General features: G+C 35.2%; 2 protein-coding genes across 2 annotated transcripts in view; both read right to left on the bottom strand.

Annotated features, from left to right (window-relative positions):
- The window catches only part of LOC131361997 (immunoglobulin-like and fibronectin type III domain-containing protein 1), a 16677-nt gene extending 10638 nt beyond the window's left edge, over window positions 1-6039 (bottom strand). The window contains exons 1-3 of the mRNA XM_058403703.1: window positions 5937-6039; window positions 4321-4386; window positions 350-472 (exon numbers count right to left, since the gene is read on the bottom strand). Coding sequence (XP_058259686.1) covers window positions 350-472; window positions 4321-4333 — 136 coding nt within the window. The 5' untranslated portion in view covers window positions 4334-4386; window positions 5937-6039. The remainder of the gene's footprint in view (window positions 1-349; window positions 473-4320; window positions 4387-5936) is intronic.
- A 3982-nt stretch (window positions 6040-10021) lies between these two features.
- On the bottom strand, window positions 10022-20186 carry igfn1.4 (immunoglobulin like and fibronectin type III domain containing 1, tandem duplicate 4). Its single transcript, XM_058403724.1, has 23 exons — window positions 20138-20186; window positions 19845-19967; window positions 19413-19552; window positions 19233-19332; window positions 19113-19148; window positions 18937-18979; window positions 18666-18852; window positions 18462-18575; window positions 18195-18357; window positions 17853-18125; window positions 17443-17745; window positions 16292-16405; window positions 15707-15819; window positions 15355-15487; window positions 14604-14897; window positions 14208-14507; window positions 13922-14101; window positions 13633-13761; window positions 13431-13510; window positions 13136-13328; window positions 12529-12822; window positions 10941-11261; window positions 10022-10805 (listed from the first exon to the last, which is right to left on the bottom strand). Exons 1-23 carry the CDS (start codon window positions 20184-20186, stop codon window positions 10801-10803), a joined length of 3687 nt encoding a protein of 1228 aa, XP_058259707.1. The 3' UTR covers window positions 10022-10800.
- Between the last annotated feature and the right edge of the window lie 1567 nt (window positions 20187-21753).

Here is a 21753-nt window from a genome sequence, read left to right as displayed (position 1 = left end):
GTAACATATAAGGCATTCTTTTTTAAAGGTTTGAAATGGCTCCACTGGTATGGGCTGCAGCTTCATTCAGACTCATTGTTTCAATCCTTTATTCCTTTGCTAAGTTGTTAGCAGCTATATTAAATGATATAGATGTAGATACTTTACTTTTTAACAAGCAAAAATTGTACCCAGTCATTTATGATTTTGATCAGTGCTTTAGCCCCTTCCATGTATGTATATATATATATATATATATATATATATATATATATATATATATATATATATATATATATATATATATATATATATATATGTGTAAAGTTGTGAAATAAATTCAATGTATAATATAAAGTTGTTTGTATACCTTCCATAATGTTGACAGCCATGGGTTTTCTGGTGAAGTCTGGTGTACTTTTTCCATGTGGTATTTTTTCTACATATTGTGTGATAATAACACCAGGTATTCTGGAACTTTTCCTGATTTCCACTGTTAATATCACAAAAGAACATACATTCTTAAATTTATCTAGAAAATTATGAATTATAAATTCTTAATAACAATAACAATAACAAAAGGAATTTGCCTTGCCATTATGGCATCTACGGTATAATAAAAAAAGAAAAAGAAAAGTAATGTGTAACCAGTCAGCCACAAGAGGGCAGTAAATTGCTATAGTATTGGAAACAATAGCTAGTAAATTACTTGCTGGTAAATATTAGATTAATAGTGAAGAAACCAAACATTAAAGCCGACATTTTAACAGATTCGACAGATGACTATAACATCAGGTACTGAAATTGCATTCCTGCACAGTTAACTGTACATGACTCGGGTATGACCAGATGACTCAAAACTGTTTTAGCTCAGTAAATGATCGTTAAACAGAGAAAAGAGAAATGGAGACTTGAGGTTAGCAAACAGCTTTACTAATCAACACAGGTCATGTCATCTCCACTGGAAAGTGTGGCATTGGGTGCACATGAATATAGATATAGATATGAAAGTTAGAACTATACACCATTGCTGATTGGCTGAAAATACTTTGTTACTAAATACTATGTTTGTGACAGCTATGCCTGATTCATTGGAATTACCTTTGTTGAAGGTAATTCATTACAGCTCTGTTGACCTTTGATGAAACAGATTTATTCATTCACTTCTGTGATTTTTATTTATTTTTTTTTTTACCATACCAGACAGTACCCCTTTCCCACCAGCAGAGGTCCTGCTCTCCCGAGGTCTAAACCGACTACTGACCTCAATTTCTGCATTATATTTAGCATGGTTTCTGCATTTCCTGCATTTAATTGAATAGTGCTGTAACTGTTGTATTTTACAGTAGGTTTATGTGACACACAGCTGTTGCATTGTCACTGGTGCTGCTGAGATATCATACCCATACATATTCATGTTAATGATGCCTTTAAAAGTATCTTTAAAGACATTGGTGCATTGTTTTTTGTTAGGTGTTTGTTATTATCTAATGCCTTCCTTCCCACACGTTGAGCTGTAGGGTTTGAATATACTAGGCAATGGCACTGCACTTTTTGCCACAACTGTAACTAGTTCATCCTCTCTTTGTGATCATGCTGCACAGGGAAGCTGTAGGAACTTAAGGTTGCTTTCACATACACAGTGTTTACATTGTTTGAATCGATCCAAGGTGCATTTTCCTCTTTGGTGTGGTTTGTTAGTGAATGTGACAACACAGCAATTACAGTTGGACAACCATTGAGGTGGTCTCGGTAGCATTACCAACAAAATCTACAATGGCTTGGTTGCAGTGGGAAAGCTATTTGACACTGAATAGTCTCAAAAACAGGAAATGTCGTGTGTGATTGGAACTAATGAAGAAAAAGAAACATCAAACAGTGCTTGCCCATTTCACAGTATTTAAACACACTGGTTTAAACCCTTTATCTGTACACCAGACTACTCATTGGATCATCTTCTTATTTTGTGTCCATTTGTGTTTTGACCCTTGCCTGTGCTACCATTTTGGTATTTGGCAGTGTTTTGGTATTGTAAATAGATCCTAACCAACCTCCGGAGTTCAGGGATCTATTCCATGAAATGAGCTAATAAAACCAGGGCCTATTTGAAATTGCTTTGCTTGACAAAGAGTAACAGGTCAATACGACCTCACTGAGTGTCATCAATAATGTTTAGGCGCTACTTGCAGTATTTTCACTAATTCAATACGGAATTGGCCAAACACGGCTCATGCAGAGCAGCACAGTGGTTAGCACTGTTGTCTCACAGCATGAAGGTCCTGGGTTCGAACAGGCAGGGGCCTTTCTGTGTGGGGTTTGCATGTTCTCCCCGTGCCTGCATGGGTTTAGTCCAGTTACTCTGGTTTCCTCCAACAGTCCAAAAACATGTATGCTAATTGTGGATTGCTAATTCTAAATTGCCCATAGGGGTGAGTGTGTGTGGTTGTCTGTCTATATGTGGTCCTGTGATGGACTGGCGATCTGTCCAGGGTGTACCCCTGCCTTTTACCCAATGTGCGCTGGGATAGGCTCCAGCAGATCCCTGTGACCCTAATTAGGAATAAAAGCGGGTATAGCTCATGCACACCATACACTCACTCAGCACTTTATTTGGAACACTATGCTAATACTTGGTAGAACTTTACTTTGCTATCAGAACAGCCTCACTGGCATAGATTCCACAAGATGTTGAAAATATTGTGTTGAGATTTTGGTCCTTGTTGACATGATTGCATCACACAATTTCTGCAGATTTATGTTTCGAATTTCCCGTTCTACCATATGCCATATGTGTTCAGCTGGATTCATGTCTGGTGACTGGGAAGTCAACTGAGGAACACTGAACTCATTGTCATTGTCAACTTTCTTTTATGACATGGTGCATTATCATGCTGGATTCAGCCTGTAGACAGGTAAATTGTGGCCATGAGGCCATGCACAATAATCAGCAACAATCCTTATTGTGCATTCTAAAATGCTTTCCTGCTCACCACAATTGTACAGAGTGGTTATTTGAGTAACTGTAGCCTTTCTGTCAGCTTCAACCAATCTGCCTATTCTCAAATTACAAGCATTTCCATCCACAGAATTGCAGCTTGCTGGATTTTTTATTTTTTTTGCAAATTCTGAGTAAACTCTAGACACTGTTGAAAATCCCAGGAGATTAGCAGTTATAGAAATGCCCACATGAGCCTATCTGGCATCCATGCCACAGTGAAAATAACTAAGATCACATTTATTCCCCATTCTAATGGTCGATGTGAATATTACTCGAAGCTGCTGGTATGTATCTGAATGATATTCTGCATTGCTCTGCTGCCACCTGATAGGCTGACTAAATAATTTCATGAATGAGTAGGTGTAAAGGTGTTCCAAATAAAGTGCCAGCAAAGCTATAGTGATATGGCAGTGAATGAGAGCCTCTGTTTCACTTTAGCTGAACAAATACTTATAAGGAAATTATATGACGAGCATAAAACATTACTACATAAGTAAAAGTAACATCTCAGCAAATAACAAAGCTTGAGAAGCAGCATGACAGAAGAAATGTGTAGGAGCATAAAAAAAAAATAATATGGTCAATAATAATAATAATCTCTAGTCAAAATTAACATATACATCTAACTGAGGATTTATTTTTGTTGGTAATCAGTATATAAATTAATATTAATAAATTTATTTATAAATTTATTATTAATTAAAATGTATTAATTAATTAATAAATTTCATTTAGTGTAAATTGTTCCTATAATTTTAGAGATGTTTAGAGTTTATACTGTCTGTCCTTTTACTGCATTAAACAAACAAACAAACAACATTGAATTTGCTCTGTTTAATTATGTATATTGGTTAACATGAATGTCGGAGCCAATATGACTAAATCATATATTTTCAAAACACTGGAATAAAACCACTCACTCAAGCTCAAGTTATTACTATATAATTACAATTTTACTATACACAATGAAATCACAATTTGATGACAAACTATATATATTTATCTAAATTATACATCATATTCAAACACTAGCAGGAGTGCAGTTATACTGAACATTGGCATGACTCTGATTAGGCACAAAACTTTGTTTATTTTTGCTCTGCTAGCAGAAATACACACAACGTCCACTTTAATAGGAATGTCTGTACATCTGCTCATTTCTGCAGTTATGCAATCAGCCAATTATACAACAGCACAATACAAAGAAATCATGCAGATACAGGTCAAGAGCTTCATGTTCTTAAAATAAGCAGGACTTCGGAATCAGGTTTGGTAAACTGCTGTAAAAAAATGCTAAGCAAAAAAACAAAACAAAACAAAAAAACAAAACAAAGAACACTTACCTTTTGCAGACATTTTTAAAATGTTACTGTGCTTTTTATTTCACAGTTTTAAAAAGTGGCTTGGCTCTGAAAATAAAAAGGGTAATTAGATCAGCAAAATATACCACAATAATAACTAATATCTCATATTTCATATGTCATATCTCATATGTCATATTTACAAATTTTGTTGAATCAGCATCCAAAACGCATTTGTTTCCTAATATTTGCTTCATTAAATAATATTTAGATTTATGTGTAATATTGGATCTTATTGGCATCTTCAGTACCAAAGAGGCTTGCATATGAGGATGGCAGGGAAGAGAGGTCCTTATTTAACCAACATGGACATGGTGATCCATCCCCTCTTATTCACATAATAAAACCAGGCCATCTCTCTTCTGCAGGTATCTGATGTTGAAATGCTTTTATAAATCATACACTAATCATTCTGTCATCATACTGTTGATATTCTCAATAGTTACATTTCTTTAGATTCTTTTAAAATTCTTCCCTAATTATTTTTAAAAGCTTCAGTGGGAAATTATATGTCGAGATAGGTGTTACAGCACCTACCTACTTTAAGAAATGGCTGTGACCTCCATTATTAGCCAATAAAGATATATTAAGAGTTTGATATGATTGACACTGCATGTGAAGTAATATGAAGCTGACGATGTAGCTTTTAATGACATTCTACAGCTATGAGATCCTTCTCGATGCATCAGCAGCTATTTAGGCTCTGCTTTTGATAGGTCACATGCCTAATAAAACTATGAGGGATATGCTGGCAGCCATAAGAGCTCTGCTAAAGAAGCAATAAATAAATAAATAAATAAATAAATAAATAAATAAATAAAAGTGACAAAATAGAACACAGAGACCCTTGCTCATCAGCTCATTTTTTTTATTCTTTGCTGTATTTTATATGAAAATAATTCTAGTGTCTGAATGAACACAAGTCAAATCAGGGATAAAATAAATTAAGGATAAAATAGTGTAATAATTTAATTTAATAATTTATTTTTATTTCTAGTTATTTAGTTATTTTTTATTTCATTATTTTTTATTATCCCCTTTCTCCGTTTATCTTCTCTTGTAAAGCTGCTTTAAGACAATGTTCATTGTAAAAGGCGCTATACAAAATAAATTGAATTGAATTGAATTGAAATCAGGAAAACTGTGGACATGCAGTGGTTTCTTTCATGAGAACTGCTCTTCAACAAGATACATTTCAGTTCTTGAACAAATAGTCAGATCACAAGTTAACACACAGAAAACACTGAAAAGTAACGTGATGTTAAGGATGATCTATGCATACAGTTCAGTTTACTCTAGTCTGACTTCTGTTAAAAAAAAACAACTTATTTACTAAAAGAAAAACAAAAAAGACTTATTTAGGAAAGTGTTTAGTTTTGGCACTAAACACACATCAGTACTCTGAATCTATTTTTTCCCCTTTGCTGAAGGTATAATGTTCCTCCTATTGTAGGTTTGTTCTGATTAATTCTTTTTAATTCTACATAACAGCCCATTTTACGACACATATTAAAGATAAATAAGTGAAATGTTAAGAAAGTGTGATTAGGTCAAGTATCCTAGACACCTAGTTATAGATTACAAATGGAAGGGCTTACCTTATAATCCTTGTACACTTGGATTTTAGTGCAATTGCTCCTTTTACAGCAGTAAATATTAGTAGACTGAATGAGCAACCCCATAGGTAGCGAAGTCACTCAGCTGTCATGGGTGTTAACGGCTTTTATTTGGGTGAGGCTTACATTAAGGAGGAGGTCCTGCCCATGGTCTGTTCATATTTCATGATAAAGAATGAAAGGTCAAAATTCAAGTTGATATTGTGATGATTTTTGCTTTATTCCCACATGGTCATATTCTGTCCTGTTGAAATTATATACACTACTGGATAAAAATGAGGACAAACTCAATTCTATATATATTTTAACAGTCAAGTTAATGTTTCTTCTGCATCAAAGGGTATGTTTAATAGGATCTCCTGGCTTATCTTCATTCGGGAGAATAAAGTGGATAAAGCTTATTTGGGAACGTTCAGGGTGAAGCTCTGTCATGAAGCTGATTATTTACAATATAAAATAGATTTGATTTCTGTTTGATATATGTTGATTTTATTGGTCTCCGCATAATTCCAGATGTGTTTTTTCATAGCGTTAATGTCTTCATTATTATTGTAGAATAAAATAGAAAGTAAATATAAAAATAAAATAGAGGAAAAACTGAAGAATTATTAAGAAGCCTGCCCAAGCATGGTAGTATAGGAGTTCACCATCCACTCAAGAGTAACTGAATCTCAGACTAATCTCAAAAGAAAATCTTCACAGGTCTTTAGTGTGTTAGTATTAAGAGGTCTATAACCTCATCCCTGTGTCATGCTGTATCCAGTTTCTGACTGTTGTGATTCCAATTGCACTAGATAAGATGTACCATTTACAGCATAGTAACGTCATGTAATATGATCGATTGTGGTTCCTGTTTATTAGACAACGAAAGGACATCTAAAACAACACCGTTTTCCACTCAAAACCCAGAGCCATGTGTGATATAAAACACTTTTAAAAACAATAACTGTATTCTGCATAGAAATGTGTCTAATGTTGATATGATAACAAATCACACTTTGTACAGTAACATATCTACTGCAGCAGGTTTATATTTCACATCAACAGGCTACCCTGACAGCTTTCCCTTAAAACCTATATTTCCTCAAACCCAAACATGTTTCAGCATGACAATACTACTGTGTACAAAATGAGTTCCATAAAAGCATGTATTGCCATGGTCATGTACTGCCAAGAGCCCTGACCTCAACCCCTCTGAACTTTTGGATGAAATCACACTGACTACATGCCAAGCTTTTTCTCCCCTGAGATCAGTACCTGACCTCACTAATACTCTTTTAGCTGTTCAGACACAATTCCCAAGAACCACGGTCAAGAATATAATGGAAAGCCTTCACAGAAGAGTGGAGGCTGCAATATGCATCAAAGCAGCGACCATATCCCTATGAATTCCCATGGTTTTATATTCAAGAAGTAAATGGTCAGGTGTCCACACACTTTCACCTGTTCTAGGACATTGGAAGTGAGGGTGCTGAGGGTGTGCCTTTGAAGCACCCCCAACTTTCAAAATTTATCTGCAATTAAAATAACAGCAACAATAATAACATAGACCATGTCACATGTGAACTGTTTGAGATTCCATCAGCCCCCCCCCAAATACCTGCTCATGCCACTTTTACAGTAGTGCCAGCTGATTGACGCAGTTATCCAATCAGATAAATCAAGTGGCAGCAGTGCATTTCATACATTCATGGAGATACAGGTGCAGAACTTCAGTTAATGTTCACATGAAACATCACAATGTGGAAAATGTGATCTCACTGACTTTGACAGTGGTATCCTTGTTGGTACTGACTGGACTGAATATTTCAGAAACTGCTGTGCTCTTTAGATACCACATGACTGGCTGATTGGATATTTGCATGACTAAGCAGGTACACATGGGATTTATTGAATTTATTGAAGTTGATATTTTAAACTGTACAGTAAAAAACCAAGCTTCACACTAGCAGCTTAACTGAGATGGCCATAATGCAGTGCTATGGGATGCTTGCTAACATTGAAGACATGTTTGTTAGGACAAAAGTATCTGCTCATATATAGCTTGGATAAAACACAGCTTTGTGAAAAAATAAAAAAGAACAAACAAAGGCTGATACAAATACACACTTTTTTGAATATATATACTGTATGTTTAAAAATGTAATTACCTAAATTGCAGGACAATAATGTATGGCTGTTGTGTAAATAGTTTAAAAAATATCTAGGTAGAAATGAATTACCAAAAACTATTTCAGGACCTCAGCATTTATAAAAAGCCAGGTGGTGATCCTTCACTTAATCATAAAGACACCAAATACTTTATGCATCCTTCTGTTTTACTACCTTAAATTATAGAGTATGACAGATTTCTCAAGGGCTAGTGAAAGGTGTATATCAAAGTTGTTACAAAAGTCTGTAATGTGTCCTGATGTTGCACCTCTCCCAGACAATTTAAAGCATTGATAAACAGTGCAGGTAACATACTTTGTTGCAGATGAAAAATGCTCAACATATTACTCCTTGCACCTCTTTGGGTTGCACCCTGTATTTACTTTTTTTCAATTTTGATACTAGGATTAGTGTTTTTACCAGTTTAATACGAACTGCTCACATCATGTAAAGCTTTACATGGACATTGCTCCACTCTACCTTTCTAAGCCTATGTGCTCTCTTTGTAAACCATGTACTGTATGTACCCTGGGGGTTATAAGACTGTGCAACAAGTTCAGATTGTCAACTGCCAGAAGCAGGTCTTTTATTTTCTTAGCATGTAGAAATTGTGGCAAACACTACCTTAGTCTCTAATGGTCTCCCATTTACTTTTTTTCATAACTGTACATTTTCCTGTTTTCCAGACATTTGATTAGAAGGGAAACTGACCTGAAACTACAGAATGTATGTTTTTCAAACTATGTTTTAAAGCTTTGCAGGGATTGATGTTTGTTGTAACCCTACCCAGATGTTGAAAGTCTATTTTCTGGCTCCTTATAAGCTAATTTGAAGAGAAGCTGTAATGTGGGTGGTCTGTGGTATGTTCTTTCGCTATCAATGCACTGCAATTAAAGGCTATTTATAATTTACATCTGACGTATTGCATCATGCTTCTACTTTCTTCCTGGTTAAAAACTCATTATGCCATTCTAGGCTTTCTTGTCTCCTCTCTTGATTTCCTGTGTAGTGTTCACTGCAGCTGGGATCCCATAGGGGCCAATGACAAAGCTGACCTTTACTTTTAGGTGACTAGTAACATGGAGTCAGAAATGAAAAACACAGTGAAAAAAACATGGTTCATGTGACTCCTACTTAATAATAATATTCTTCATTTAACTATTTTTTTTCTGTAAGAAGAGAGCACCTCTCAATCTCTTGTTCTCTACTGGATCATTCTTTAGAGGCCTGAAATTTCTCTTTTAAATGACAAATATGAACACAGAGGAAAGCTAAATTAACCACTACCAAGATGTGTAACACTTATGTATAATCAGGAAAGGAATTAAAGGAATTAAAGATACCACTTACATAACCAAATGTTGGCCAAATGAATGATGTAAATCTCACCACCACTGGACTCAGGTACATTTTCTAAAATATGATGGATGACCATCCAAAAGAAGTCTGGGTTTAGTGGCTGCTTGAGCAATGCTACCTGCTCCAGTTTGTGATGGCAACTGTAAAATGTGATGGATGAGGAATAATTGGGTCTACATTCTAGACTATTCTTTGGGTATTTTATGTTTGCTTAACATACAGTGGCAAAGAAAAACTCTCTGAGACAGCAGTAGGGAAGAAACCAAACTCAAAAGGTAACCCGGTTGTTGTCTGGGGTCACCGGATATTGAGAAAAGAAATCATTACATGTCTACAGTTTGTACTGCTTTATCATCAAGCAGTACTGTGTTGGAAAAATCTTCAGTGTAAAGCTTTAGCTTGAAATATGTAATATCTAGCTGCAGTTATCCCCTTTATAATGAGTAACATGAACATAGGTTTTAGTGGGTATACATTGGACACTAGAAACTATTGTGTAAGATAATCTTTATTCATTTTTTATACAGCTAATGTATGACAAGGCCCCGATAGCCCCTTTATATTTCATAATAAATCACTACAAAGCCACATACAAGCACTGAACACCAAGCGACACTGTGTGTGTAAACATGTAATGTAAACCTTCATCTGACAGCCGTATTTCACTGAGCACCCCGTGGACACTTCTGGGTGTGTCATGAAATACCAGCCTCCTCATATCCTAGTAGTAAACTGCATCTGTCAAATGTGGCACTGATATTCAGGTCTGTAAATCTTGCAGCTATGGCTGTGTATTTAGGACAAAATTACTTAATAATTAATCTTTAAAAAAAAACTTTTGCATTTCAGATTTTACTGATAAAACTCATAGGACTTGTATGTTTTTAAAGCACATTTGACTTTAACTACTTGTAACAATTGTCACACTACAAAAATGACTAACAATTAAAAATATTTTAAATGGAGTCAAATTTAGCTAATATATTCTTTTGTAATAATACAATAAAACAAATATAAGATTATTACCCATATTTCTAGATGTTATATTTTTTAAGCTTCTGTTCTATTGTCAGATTTTTTTTTCAAATTGTTAGCATTAATTTCTCTAGAAGAAGCAGAATGCAAGGCTTGAAATGAATAAAAATATCTAAAAATACATTAGAAAGAAATTTGTTTTATTGGAATCTTTAAAATGCAAACACTAGCTGCACTGAACTATATTTAAGACAATCTCACTTTGCTCAAATGGCTTTTTTGTAGTAAAGTCTAAATATGTTTTTTTTAACCATCTGTAAGGATCCCACTATTAAGATCGAAATCTTTGAAGTGCCAAATTTCAATCTGAAAAACAGAAAAAAACATTAACAACAGTACTTCTGCTGAATCACTGTATAATAATAACACTAGTACTACTACTAATACTACTACTACTGCTAATAATAATAATAATAATAATAATAATAATAATAATAATACCTTTAACTGTAAGGGTGGCAGAGCACTCTGCTTTTCCAAATGAGTTGACTGCAACTACTTTATATTCGCCAGCATCTTCAAGCTCCACTCTGAGGATGTACATGGAGCACACACCATGAGCATTGGTGATGTAGTAGTGTTTATTAGAGTTGATGCAGATGCCATTCAGGTACCAAGACACATGGGGTTTGGGGCAGCCTCGAACAGCACAAGTCATGTAGCACTGGTAGCCCTTTGGTGGAGTGTGGACTTTTAGTGGAACCGAAATGGAGGGGGGCCTCTCAAAAGTAATCACAGCTGGTGGAGCTCTTGATAGTGAATCTAGACAAACATAAATATTACATAGCTGTGAAATAACTGTGCAAAGTAATTTTATTATTACCAGTTGTTACCAGGTATTGGCAACGGCCCCAAAGGTTCTGCTGTTAAATGAGATTTTGGGCCTCATTTAAGAAGCTGCATAACAAACAGATCTATTCACATTTACATTTCTGGCATCTGGTAGACACCCTTATCCAGAGACATATTTTACACAACTGAGCAATTGAGGGTTAAGGGCCTTGCTCCAGATGTAAACTCACAACGGCCTTAACCTTAACAACTATCTTATAAATCTTGTATTTTGTATTCAATAAATGTTTGTATCCAGATGACACAGCTGAGGAAATCCTCAGTTTGTATAGAAATTATCTAATTTGCAAGGATTACTGTGCTAGATTATTCTGTCAAGTTTAAATTGCTTATTTATTTACATTTACACAATTTAGCAGATGCCCTTATCCAGAATGAATTTTAGAAGTGTTTTGTCTCCATCAAAACATATCTTCATGACAGTTCATCAGGTCAGGGGCTACCACTAAGAATGCCACTGAGGATTTTTTTTTCATTACTGGAATTAATAAAAACTATATATATATGAGTTATATCATTAGTTATATTAGTTATAAATATTAGTCTATGTGATGTACCTGGTGTCCATGATCACTTTGGTAAAGTGTAGATCTTTTTTCTTCTCCATTTTTATCTTTCATTTATTTCTAATGAATTTTCACACCTCACCTAATTTACACATAATTAACCTTGTCAGTATTTTTTTTTCTTTTGAAAACAGCTTTTAAGTTGCTTTTAGTATGCTGCTAAATAGTTTTTCTTTACCAAGAAGTGAGCCAAAATAACTGTTTCATAGCCGTTTTGTGTTTCCAGCATCCTGTTGCCCTTTACTGTTGTGAGTGTCACCACATGCAAATGAGCTGTGCACTTACAGATGATCAATATATAAATAGGAGTTTAAAGAACATCATTTTTTCTTAAACATTTATAAATCTGATGCAAACTTTTAGTTTGGCTTGTGTGAACACAACTTGATTGATAAATAAGGGCCTGTTATTAGTAGAACTGCCAATCAGGAACACTGCTTATTCGTAACTGGAAGTGAATTTTGATGTGACACGTTTATAAATGGCTGAAACTCTAAGAATACTGTGTGAGATTAAAAAAGCCTACTTTTAAAATGATGATTAGTAAAAATCAGTTAATAATACTGATCAGAATATTTAGTTCTCATGTAAACACAAACAGATCTTCTTACTTTTTAAGCTGTAAACACCCCATACTGGTGATTCTGAAGGCTCTGACATTCCCATGTCATTTTTAGCATAGATTCTGAAATGATACTCATGTCCAGGCTGGATATCAGCAGTGTAGCTTGTACAGAAGAGGCGAGTAGCTATCGTGTGCCATATACAACTGATGGTGTCATATTTTGCTATAATGTAGTGCAGCTGATCATCCAGTTCCTGTTCTGGTGATGGGGCCCATGTGATGATCACTTTACCATGTTCCCGCTGCTCCAATGTCACTTGGCCTGGTTTCTTGGGTTCATCTGGCAACAAAAGAGTGCTTTGATATCAATAAATCAGCAGGGAGCCATCTGACCTTGAGGTATAATGATTAGAATAATGTATAGCTTCAGAATAAATTAGCTGCAAGCTCTTCACTGGATTATAAAATTCCCTTCATGTGATCTGAATATTGTATTCACCATGCAAAATCAATTATTATGACATGACAGCTGTATGGACTATTAGAAAAATTGGACCATCTCAGCTTGGAAGAAAGTGCAAACATAATATGATTGGTGTGAGAACTATAAGAGTGAGGTAGAGGCTAATGAGGGACAGTAAGGTTAATGTTACCTGTTACTCTGACATCTATGTCAAAACTAGTCTTCCCACAAGAGTTTTTAGCCATGATGGTGTACACGCCTGAGTCTGAGCGCTTTGAGTTGGGTATGGTGAGTACTGACACGCCTTCGGTGTTGACAGTTTTGAAACATGGAGGCACGGGTTCATTATTTTTTGACCAGCTTATTTCTGGAGATGGGGATGCCTTTTGAAAAGTATTTTGTAAAAATTATTTATATGCAGAAATAAATAAAAAGAAAGGTCTTACACATAAAAACAACATTGGGGTAATCTAAAAATGACTTACTTCATAATTTACTACAATTCTCACAGTGTTTCCTGCTCTTACAACCATGAAATGTACAGGGTCCTTCAAATGAGGTTTCACTGAAAATCAACAGACAGACAGTATATCAACAGACAGACAGTATAATGTATTCAAAATAGTTAGAAAACTTTAAAATTAATAATTGACTTTTATGTTATTTCCTAACGTATCCACCACTTACTGTTGGGATTTTTAGCACAGACCATCTGAGAGGGCTGACTGGGCTCTCCAGCTCCTGATGCATTAATGGCTGACACTCTAAACTCATACTCTGATCCTTCAGACACTTTCTTCACAGAATATTTTAATGCTAAAAAAGTGAAAAGACATGTTTGACTATTTTCATTCATCTTAAATTCATTAAATGTATGGGTTTCCAGAAAACACTGAATGCACTAAATGATTGACTGACTAAGTAATAAGAAGTGAACTGTCAAAGCTAAAGCATCAAAGATATAGTTACTATATACCTTCAATGGGTTCATTAATGGAGTTTAATGACACCCACTGGCTTGTGTCTTTTTTTCGTTTCTCTAGCTGGTAGCCCAGGATTTTGGTTCCTCTATCCTTCTCTGGAGGAGCCCACTCTAGATTAATGCAATTCTTGAAAGCACTGACAATTGTAGGAGGACCTGGACAGTCAGGGAATACTGCAACAAAATAGCAGGTATTATTTGTTCACTCATTTTATTTCATGTATTCAACTAGCTGGTTTGTCCACAATGAAATATGTATGTTGACCCTTCAGTCTCTTACCTAAAGCTCCAGCCATAATGTGGTCTGTCTCCAGTGGGTCCCCAATGCCCTCGCAGTTTTCTGCATAAATTCGGTAGGAATATCTCTTTCCATGGCACACATTTCTGTCCCTAAACGTAAGCTGATCAGCCGAGACATCCCCTAATTTTTTCCAGATACTTTGGCCTGTTTGCTGCCTCTCAATTATGTAATTCTTCACTGGTGAGCCACCATCATTACTTGGTGGGTTCCACTTGAGTTCAATTACAGAGGATGTGCATTCTAATAGCTCAGCTGGGCCTTTTGGTGGACTGGGCTTGCCTGGTTAAAGAACAAATATTACCAAAATTCTTAAATGTTCAAAAGAATGACAAAGAAGTAAAATAATATTATATTTGTCTTAAAAAGTTACCTTACCAAGTACAATCAGTCTTGATAAGGCCTCTACAGCTCCATAAAGGTTTTTCAGCTGGATGTTAATTTCTCCAGCATCTGATTGCAGACAGTTTTTAATTTGAAGGCAGCTGTAGTTTGATTCCTTTACCACTTTCACTCCACCACCATCTATCAGCTCAGAACCTTCCTTAAACCACTTGATTTCCAGAGAATCTTGTGGTGGGAACATCATCTTAAAGGTTGCATTTTGGCCTGCTTTAACCACCACAGGTTTGGAGAACTTGCACAATTCATCACGGTCAAATTGAGGAACATCTAAAACATTTATAGAAAATACCAGCTCAGATACCTAGCTTTTTTATTTTTATTTTTCTGAACCATTTATCCAACACAGGATCACAGGGAAACAGGAGCCTATCCCAGGAGACTCAGGGCACAAGGCAGGGGATACCCTGGACAGTGCCAACCCTGTCTCACACACACACACACACCCATTCACACACTACATACAATATTTAGACACTAATTAGCCAACAACAGCGTCTTTGGAATGATGGAGTACCCAGAGAAAACACCTGAAGCAGGGACAACACACATACTATGTGCACACAAGGCAGAGATGGATAACAAACCCCAAACCCCAAAGATGCAAGGCAAATGTGATAAATATTAAGCTACTATGCCTGCATTTGCTATTTTAAATTCTTCTAATGTCATATCTAATCATTCATGATAATCAGGTTAGAAGGAACATAATAAATAGACTTGATACCTCCAGCTGTAATTGTGGCTTGACTGTTACAGATGTTTGTTGCAAACTTTTGTTCATCTGAGTTGGTATTCTTGCCACTTTGGTTAGTCAGTTTAGGAGTGCCTGAACTTTTGCAAGTAGGCACTTCAGAAGGCTGATGTGAAAAACAAGCATATTTTAGTAGACCTAGAATAATATTGAAAATTGAAAATGTACAAAAATGTTTACAGAAAGTTTCAGAATTATTGACACCCATCAAGGAAATAGTAAACAATAGTATACATAAGACATTTATATTCTATACAAAATAATTGTATGTAATAGATGCAAATAATACTCTCTCTCTCTCTCTCTGTGTATGTGTGTGTGTTACCTTTTTTGCATCATTGGAACCACCTCTATCCATTCTATCATCGTTAAGTCTAGTGACAAATGTTGGTGGCTTGCCACAGGCTGCATTTTCTGGCGGTTGGCTTGTCAGGGATGCTTGATAATATAACAGAAGCACAGGTGGAGGTATTGGGTATTTAGCAACTGGCCCCAAGCATAATTTTGTTTTAGGTCATCAATTTGAATCTTTTATGCACTCAAATAACTGCATTATTTCCCGCACAAGTGTTTTCACAAATACATTGTCTTGACAGTTTTTGTTAATATAAAAGAAATAATTTTTCATGCATATGTTTGCATTTTGGTCCTGTGCTTTAACTCAGCATACTCAGAGTGTATATTGTGACTACAGTTAATAAGGGTTTGTTATTTTCTTACACTGGAAACTGCTTACTTATTTAAAATTCCATAGACCTGTGGAAACTTGGTTGTGGCAAACAATGGGCTTTTAAATATGACTTTGTTTAAAAATTTGTAACTGTCCTTATTAAAATACATTTTGTCAGTCATATTACATTTCAGTTAAATAAGTAATGTTAGTTAATTATGTTGCCTGTACAACACTGACCATTTTCACAGCATTCTTCACTGGAGGCTGAATTTGCATTCCTGGCTGCAGAAGTAAGGTTTGCATTTTCTCCAGATTTCACAAAGCCTGATCTTGTTTCCTCCACTGGAGCCCCTGAACCACAATCAGACACAAACACAGACATGTTTCTACTGAGATATACTGAATGTCCCTTGTCACTAGCAGAGTTGGGAATTTCTCAGAAACCAGTGCAAATAAATGAGAAGCTTGTTTTATGTTCAAATTAATCTCTTTTTTTTTATTTGTTACAGGCATCACACGTCTCTGCTTACATCAAGGCAAGTGATGGAACTGTAAATATACCTGCACTGATAGTAATTTGATTAACAGATTAAAAATCATTTGGATGTAAGTTAATGCAAACATACTGTGGTGCAGAAATGATCATAATGAGCATGTTTGTTATCTATATTCTAAAAGACTTATTTAAAAAAAAATGTTAATATGAATAGCCTGTTAATATTAAAACTATAAATAAAAGATTTCAATAATAATTTTAGGCTTATGTGACCACTTGCTTGCTTGCACATACTCGAAAGTAAAAACCTTGTTTCAAGTCTCAGTATCTCTCAATGGACAACTCTATTTTCAACAAGATGAATGTGATATAGATCAACCTGTGATCCTTTCTGTCAAGCTTTCTAAAAAAAACTAAACACAAACAAACAAAAAACATGTGTCTCCTATTTGTATCTGTTTAGAACACCTTATCTGTTCAGTCTGATTGTTTATATCCCTAGTGTAGAGAATTCTTAGAGTGCCACCCTGTGGCTAAAATAATAATAATAATATATATATATATATATATATATATATATATATATATATATATATATACACACACATGACAAACTTAATTGGTGATGCACCACACCAGTGGTCTGGCATTTTCTGCCTTAATTATAAATCAGATGCTCTGTACATCTTAATTGGACCTTATAAACACCTTTTGGATTCAAATTGCATAACTGTATGCAGACATCTATTCAATATATATTGAATCAGTCACTCCAGATTCAGTTCAAATGCACTCATATACTTTCTTTTTGCACTAAGCAAAATCTCCCAGAATTCTTTGGTCAATTTTTTATTTCTATGACTAAAAATGCTCAACAGCTGTCCATTCTTACCTGTCCCTCCAATAGCTGGGCTAGCACCAGATCCTAAACCAGATCTAGACCCGAAAGCAGAACCACCCTCAGACATAGATCCAATACCAGACCCTGATATAGATGCAGAAGTTTTGCTGTCTCCTGAAACTTCTGCATCTTTCTCTGGCATAGCTGTTTTGATGTCTGATATCACCTCCTCCTTCTCTTTCAGCAGCTTGATTTGCTGTTCTGCTGCAACTTTTGCCAGATCAAGGCCTGATCCTCCTGCCTGTGTTGTTTTTCGGACTTTCTTTTTGCCATGTAGGTTTGGATCACTATCAGCTTGATCATGAAACAGAAATGACAAGCATCATGGAAAATATATTATTATCCATATTATATAGATTATGCTCTGTATTTCTTACACACAGTAAGGAGAATGAGCTTACCTTCCACTATCAGCCAGGCATTACAGGACTTGATACCTGCCACAGCAGCATATATACCCTTATCCACCAGCATACAGTCTTTCACCACCAGTCGGTGAATCAGCTTGTCTTCAGAAACTGTTATGTCATATTTTTCTCCCTGTTCCACAGGGACATTCTTCCCCACCCACAGGATTTTTGAGAAGGGATTAGATAGAACGCACTCAAACATCGCATCTTCTCTCTCCATAGCTTTAACTTCCTGAATCTTTACCAGGAATTCCACCTTTGGAACTAAGGAGAAATGTATTAAGATAAATATCTATGAACACCACATAGAGCTTACTTAAACTGCTCACTTACTCTTAAATTCAGTGGAGAACATGGTCACATTCTCAACATCTAACTGATAAAGGCCAGCATCATCAGGAAGGAGGTCCCTTATAGTAAATACAAACTTTTTGCCCACTTGTTTTAGGCTGTGTTTCATATCCATGTCTTTGGAGTACTCAATCATTTCTCCATCCTACCAATTAATAAAATTTCAAACAAAATGCCTCAGTGCATGCCACTTTGAATTTGTGTTGAATGTGTCAATCAAGATAAGTAGCATTTTCTCAGTCATCTTACCTTGTAGATGAATATTCTACTACTTGGGTCTACAAGGTCCAAATCAACTTCAAACAATGCTGTGCCACTAGGTTTCACTTCAATGTGCTTCAGATTGGAAATGCTTTTGACAAACTGGAGAGAGAATAGCGATGATCCATTATTAGAATATAGTACAAATTTCAAGCTGAATTGAACTCATTACCTGAAAGGTCTCTGAAATACCTCAGTTTGCTGCTCTTCTCTTTCTCTTTTTTTTTCATTTAGTTTCTTCAGCATCCATCGAAAATCAGTCACTCCATATTCAGAACAAATGTGCTCATAATCTTTTTTATCAGCACTAAGCAAAATCTCCCAGAATTTGGGGTCAATTTCTCCTTCCTTTTTTGGTACAGTTTTTGGACGCACATTACTGTAGACATTGCAGAAAACAAGTTTAGAAACTGGAACAAAAAGCAAGGGGTTGACTAGAGTTACAATGTAAATGTGAAGACACCTTTTTCTTTTCAGTGCAGTTTTGAGTTCAATCGGTTCCAGTTCTGTTGAGAAAAAAAAATCATGAAAATATCTCAGTGACTTGAGATGATGATGATTATTATTATTATTATTAATAATAATAATAATAATAATAATAATAATAATAATAATAATAATAATAATATCACTACTCACTAGCATCTTTCTTTGCTTTGTCTTTCTTGTATCCCACTGAAATGCAAGCACACTACTCATATTTGGAATTATTTAATTGAATGTGAAAGCAAACACAGGACATCATAGCAGTTTTCATACCTTCTATAACATTTAATACAACAGTGACTGAAGCTCTGCCAAACTCATTCGTTGCAAAACACTTGTAGGTGTCAGCTTGTTCTGGAGAAACATTGGGCATCTAGAACATAATGATGCCAGCAAAGATTATTTTCAGAATTGTCTCTTTTGCAGGATCTATAAATAATACAATGTACTTACCTCAAGTGTGTGTTCTCGAGAAATGGGATCAAACTTGGTCTGATATTTATGTTGGTCAGACACGTCTCCATTATTTCTGACCCATGTGACAGTAGGTTCTGGGTGCCCTATGACAATGGCCTTGAAAATAGCTAATTTACCTGTTTGACAGGAAACATGGACATGATGTATAATGTAGTGTGGCTTTCCCTAAAATATCAGCAGTAATGGTAACACTTTACAATATTGTTTAGTAACTCATAGGTAACTATAGTGGGACAAAGCAGGAACAAATTAGCATTATTAATATATATTAGTACTGCATAAATCACTACTATTAACTTCTAAGTAATTACTCAGTAAGTAATAATAAAATAAAGATAAAAATGTAAAGTTACCTATGTGTTATTTAGCAGTATTGTGAAGTTTAATAATTATGTTAAAGAAGTATACCTTCTTGAATGGTCAAAGCAATGGGTTTGCGAGTAAAGTCTGGGTGAGCTTTTCCTTCTGGAATCTCTTCTACAAATTGAGTAATCATCACTCCAGGTACTTTGGACCTCTTCTTGAAGCCCACTGATAAAAAAAACAAATGGAAAAAAATGAGACTGGTATGCTAATGTCACATGGTCATTCAAGAGCGCTAAAAATATTTTAAGATCAGGATTTCAATTTGTGGCAAAGCACAAGAGAGGTGAGGTACTTCGTAAAAGACCCTTGTATATTTAGAAATTAAATGCATTTACCTTGGCCTTCAGCGGTCTGATCTGTCATTTTTGAAGTTTTCTTCCACATTTAGCTAATAGTAGTCAGATGAACAGATATGTTCTGAAAGCATACAAGAAAAGCAGGATTTAGGTTTTTGATGCTTTGACTACATTAAAGAATTAAGACAGAAGTCTTGTTATATGGTGTTCGAGTGGTATGTAAATAAGCTGCTGTAAAACACCTTTAGGGGGCACTCATGTTTTACCGGTGATATTCTGACTATTTCAGATTTAAGAATCTGTTTCAGATCAGGATCAAAACAACCAAAATATTTCTCTTTCAGCCTAAAGGGAAAAAAACACTGTTGACCATCCTTTTCAATGAAAATATCAATATGAAAATATATGAACCTAGCTGGCTTAGCTGTCCCAGGTGCAAGTGCTTTTCTCCCCTATTCTTTCAGTTAATTATACTGTAGATAGCTAACAACTTAGTGTGGCATAATAATAAGGTCCTGGGATTCGAAATTACAACCTTCCAATCAGTAGCTCTTTAAACCCCACTGAGGCATTACTCAAGGTAATTAATTCAAAGCACAGCATTACAACTTGTTAATCACATGAACTACAACATAATTGGTCCTATTGCTGTCTATTATTGAGAGACCCTTACTCAAGACATTTATATTAGTCTATATTGACTATATTAGCCAAGATACTCTATACTAGTTTACAGCTGATATGGTGAAATTAAAAACTCTCATAAATTTATCTGGACTTGCATTGAAAGTAGACCATGGATCTTACCATGCATAATACCCATTCAGTTTAATAAATGAATAATAAGATTGGATGGGATGTGAACATCTGGCCTGTGTTGGCCTTTGGGAGATTCAGGAGATAACTTTCATAGCAGTTGTTTTTTTTTTAATTGTTAAATGTAATGCAACTCATGCTTATAAATTATTAGGAACTCATTTTAGGAAACAATTAAAATAGCTTAAACTGTGAGTTCATAGATTTAAAGAGTGGTTATTTGAGTTACTGAAGCATTCCTGTCAGCTTGAACCACCCTGGCCATTTTTCTCTCGCCCTTCTTTCTATAACAGTTTCTGAAATGCTCCAACCCAACTGGCACCAATAACCGTACCTCGGTCAAAGTCACTTAGATCAAATTGTTTCCCACATTCTGATTTCACATTAGATGTTAACATTAACTGAAGCGTGTGACCTGTGCCTACAAGATTTTATCCACTGAGCTTTACATATTTGCATAAATGAGCAGATATGCTGGGGCTTCCTAATAAATTGGTCAGTGAGTGTTTTAGACTCCTGGCTTGAATTTTTCTCCCAGTCTGGTCCTACTTAAGAGTTGTAAGAAAAAGTGCACTTTTCAGTATTTTATCAGCATTTGCTAATAAACCTTATATAATGTATAAATATGGTAATGGATGTTTACTGTACCTGAGTAAACTTTAGATTTAAAAAGTGGTAATGGAAATGGATCTTGTGCTCTAATGAATAAATGGTGTTCTGAAATAAATGAATAAGCAACGGAAATGAAAAGCTTGACCTGCGCAGTGAATAAAGTTTATGGCTCCATTTCTTAATTTTCCTTGGTTTGTGCCAAAGTTTAGTTTATGCTACTAGTGCTG

This window comes from Hemibagrus wyckioides, linkage group LG11 (genome assembly GCF_019097595.1).
Source record: "Hemibagrus wyckioides isolate EC202008001 linkage group LG11, SWU_Hwy_1.0, whole genome shotgun sequence".
In the NCBI taxonomy this organism is placed as follows: domain Eukaryota; kingdom Metazoa; phylum Chordata; class Actinopteri; order Siluriformes; family Bagridae; genus Hemibagrus; species Hemibagrus wyckioides.
Note: the sequence above shows the minus strand (reverse complement) of the source record. Positions and strands in the feature narration are given on the sequence as shown.